At 42.8% G+C, this 4,415-nt stretch overlaps 1 protein-coding gene across 1 annotated transcript; it reads left to right on the top strand.

The window, feature by feature from the left end:
- Positions 1 to 535: 535 nt before the first annotated feature.
- On the top strand, positions 536 to 2,074 carry foxd2 (forkhead box D2). The gene has a single exon (XM_078407969.1). The coding sequence runs from the start codon at positions 581 to 583 to the stop codon at positions 1,637 to 1,639; it is 1,059 nt and encodes a 352-aa protein (XP_078264095.1). The 5' UTR covers positions 536 to 580; the 3' UTR covers positions 1,640 to 2,074.
- The last annotated feature ends 2,341 nt before the right edge of the window (positions 2,075 to 4,415 follow it).

The raw sequence follows: 4,415 nt of genomic DNA, 5'->3' as shown, positions 1-4,415 counted from the left end.
GGTAAAGTAGCAAGCGGCGGATTACCTCGGAGCGGAGCTGGTGGTTGCTGACGCATTGTTAGGGGGCGTGTGGGCTTGCCAGTGCGTCTCGCCGCTGACCCTGTCCGCTCTCGCTTTAAGAAGAGCCCGCAGCTGATCACCCAGAGAGAGCCCAGCTCCCCCGTACGTCACGGCCACGTGACGCCCCCTGTCGGATAAATGTCTATTGACAGCAGATTGAGGAGCAGAAAAGGCTTCCGCTGCCTGCCTCGGCTCTGCCAACTTGTCTTCGTTGTTCCTTTATATATAAACAAACTTTGCACCCAGCGTCAACCGGTCGGGCAACGATCTACGAGTCCGCCTGCACTAGTCCGCATCAGGGAGCGGCGAGGACAAATTAGGCCGAGTCTGCAAAGTGAATCTGCAAAGTTGTCGATGAGGATAAAAGAGAAGGAGGGACCCCCTTAGCAAGGAGTGCGGGCTCTCTGATACCGACTTCTGCTCCCCTTGGCCATTCTGAGCCGCACCACTAGGGGGTCTGAGAGACTGGAGAGTTGCTACCGACAGAGAGATTCAAGACACTGGGCCGATCACTTCAACAATGACTCTAGGTGCCGACATGTCTGATCACTCACTGCTCTCCGAGGATACGGATATAGATGTGGTCGGTGATATGAACGGCAAGGAAGGGAAATATGGTAACTTTCATTCTGACAACGATTCAGATGATAATTTAACCAGAAACGTTTCGGAGAACGTTGAGTCGCCGGACATGTCCGGCGTGTCTGATCCAAGTACAAACAGGGCAAGTGACAAACCGTGTAAGAGTACCCTGGTCAAACCTCCTTATTCTTACATTGCTCTGATCACTATGTCCATTCTCCAGAGTCCCAAGAAGAGGCTGACACTGAGTGAAATCTGCGAGTTTATCAGTAATCGGTTTCCTTACTACAGGGAAAAGTTTCCTGCCTGGCAAAACTCCATCCGCCACAATTTGTCTCTCAACGACTGCTTTGTGAAAATACCTCGGGAGCCCGGGAATCCCGGCAAGGGCAACTACTGGACCCTCGACCCCGATTCTGCAGATATGTTTGACAACGGCAGCTTTCTTCGGAGGAGGAAACGGTTCAAAAGGCAGCAACCGTCCGAGATCTTGAGAGATCACGGCAGTTTCATGCCAAGTTTTGGATATGGACCTTATGGCTGCGGTTACGGCATCCAGCTACAAAATTTCCACCACCCCCATCACCATGCCTCACCGAACACCTTCCCATTCCAGCCTCCACACTGTACGGTACCATCTCCAGCGTCAATGTTCCCGACTTCAGCCATCCCCTCGCTTTTGCACAGCAACGACCTAACCAGGAAATCCTTCTACCCGCAGCTGAGTCCCACTCTACCAAACCTGCAAGGATTGAAAGCAGACCCCAGCCAGTCCAGGCCTTCCTTCTCTATAGACAACATCATTGGGGCTGCTCCGTCAAATGGCCCCGGGTCACCTTACTCAGCTCCGCCTGGAAGCCAAGCCCAGGTTCTGGCAATGTTAACTCCGGCACTCACGCAGTCCCAGAACCCTCTAAACTTAACGCACGAAAATGTTCTACAGTCTGGACAGACCTTTTCAAGTAAACTCACAAATCTTAACACCTGTCACTATTAAATTTCTCGCCCCGTGTAAGGTAGGAATTATACCTTTTGAATATTTGGAACCACAAAAGTATGCTTCTGCTCTGGAAGAAAGACAATATATATTTATCGTATGTATATATGTAAAGATACATGGGGACTATTGAATTATCATTGTCATGTTTCCTAGTGCTGTCTGTACTGAATGTCATTGTTTTCCAACAATATGATCCACTATGCTGTGTGAGCACTGTTGAAGGACGACCAGGGACCCTCGGAATGATTGAAATAATTTTGATGTAAAATTCGCGAATCAGGAAGAAACCGGTGAAAGGGGAATTAAACGAATCTTCTAATATTTCTGTTGCCTTTCATCCCTAACTGTCTGGTTTTATGGGTTTTTGGTAATTATTTGTATATAGGTATAGGAAAGATGTACAACTTTCACACTTCCTGCCTGCTGCCTCGTTGGTTGTACATCGATCTATTTTACGAGAAAAGTCTGTGACAATACAGTGCTATATGTTTAAAATATCCACCGGGTCGTTTGGTGTAATTTAATAAATGTTTTTAACACTGAAAACATGCCTTCCCATGTATTTGTGCATAAAAATACTGCTCTTAAAACTTAAACCGTAGTTTATTGTAAATATTTGCAGCCTATGGTCTGTAACATGTCGGTAATACAAGGCCATTCTGTTATTCTTTTACATATATTCTTCCAAATGCGATCACATTCGGGTAACATTTCATTCTAACAAAATTAATGTATCCTGTTTACTCGAATATTATATATTTTTGTCGTAAATAGCACTGTTGTGGATATAGCGTCTCGTGAAAATTCAGGCTTCAATTTAGTTCCACGGGGTTTTGGTATTGTTAAAACCAGGGAGCAAAATGTGCAAAAGATAAAGATTTAGAAAAAAAAACCTGCAATTGATTACACTGGTATTTGCTCGATTTTTAAAATCCTATATTCCAATTTAGAAGTGAAACCAATCGAACAGGCAGGGTGTCCACTGATAATGGAGTGTTCGGGTTATTTTCTTCTTGCCAGTTTGTTTAATCAGATGTGCTGAACACGTTTCAGAAAATATTTGTGCAGAGCAGCAAATGGTTGGAACGTTTTTTTAAAGTAAATGAGCCACAGAGCACAAGTGGAAAGTTTCATACGTTTTGTAAAACACTTTATCCTCTCCAAACACTGTTTAATTGGAAATTGTCTTCATCAATTCACCTGTGCGTCGGTTATTATGCTCTTCGAAGATGGAGATAGTTTTGTTGCCTGACTGGTACTTGTTAATTTGAAGGTATTGTTTGGAACAGCTTCTTCCCAGCACCTCATAAATGGTCTTGTTGGCAGCTCTCGCCTTGGATGCAATTTTCTGGACACCGCTAATTTGCAGAAGCGTTGTATCTGCTGTAATCCACATAAAGGCCGTCTAGTTTGTTTATGTTGCTGATAATGCCTCGTCCTGAATACATGACTCCCAGTGAGCGGTCTCAGGCCCAGCTCACACATTCGCTTTTGAAAAGCGATCTTCTCTCAGACAGTTGGTTGTCTTTTATCTTTGTGCTTCGTCGCCTGCACAAAGGTTGTTTAAGACTCGAAGATCCGCTCCACGGGATAAAATAGACGGGCAATGAATCTATTTTAAAGCTTTGCCAACTACCATGTTTTACTTAGCATAGTAAAACTATTTCATTTGCTGGAGTTGTGTACTAGTTGCTATTTTACTGCATGGGGGTTTTCTGACACGCTCATTACCCGAAGCTAGACCTTTTTGAAGCATTTGATGATGGTAAAATGTGGTTCAGTTCTCAAGATGTCAGTGGGACTGTCTTTAATTATTGGCGTAAACCTGTACATTGAGGCCGCATAATTTGGACTAATTGGCAAAGGAATGAAGACAGTCTACAAGGATCAACCACAGGATAAAAAGAACACACCTAATGGAAATGCGTACTGTTCGACCTGCCTAGGCCGGAATTCAAAATCAAAATCAAAATCAAATCTATGTTTTTTAATAGTTCTTATTTATTTAGTTTTTCTGCTGTCATTGTCATCGTATTGTTTTTAAAAGGCTAATACAGGACATCAAAATAACCAAGCCAGTTTAAAAAATACTTTTGGATTTTTTATTTAAAGCTCCCCTTTTAAGCAAATAGTTTATTTAGGTGGTTCTGGTCATGCAGATTTCCTTGTCAAAAAATTGGAGCGATTGTATTTTTGTTGGGTAGCGAAACTGACCTGACCTGACATTTTATGGAGTGAAAATACAATGAAAACGATAACAATGTGGCACGGAAACGATTTTCCGTTTTATTTCAGATTTCCATCATCTACACTATTTTATTTTTATATTTGGAGCCAAAGCGATTGATAGTTTGTCTTTATTCGAGGGTAGTTACATATAATATACATCGACCTTTATGAAACTCTGTCGCTCCTCACTACGGCGGCCTGTCTTCTTTTGTTTTTTATGTGAGCATTGCCTACAAATAATCTGCATCAAGAGTTGTCATTATACATTTGCATAACAACTGGACTAATGCGGGCACATGGGATATTTGCGGTTTGCACAGCAAGAAATCTCACACTCGAACTAGGAGCTTTCATCTTCAGCGTAAATCTTTTAAGGCCATGTTAATATGGGATTATTTGCAACCACAGCAATAAACCCGCCTAGAACCACTACTTGTTTGTAATGGGTTATTTTAAGTCTCACGATATTCAATGGGTCGCCACGGGAGCTGAATGTTGCACTGTTTTTACCCAAATAAATGCCAGTAAATGTACATCTTATCAT

Source organism: Rhinoraja longicauda, chromosome 11, assembly GCF_053455715.1.
Source record: "Rhinoraja longicauda isolate Sanriku21f chromosome 11, sRhiLon1.1, whole genome shotgun sequence".
NCBI classification, from domain to species: domain Eukaryota; kingdom Metazoa; phylum Chordata; class Chondrichthyes; order Rajiformes; family Arhynchobatidae; genus Rhinoraja; species Rhinoraja longicauda.
The sequence above is the reverse complement of the archived record's forward strand: the minus strand, read 5'-3'. Positions and strand labels throughout refer to the sequence as shown.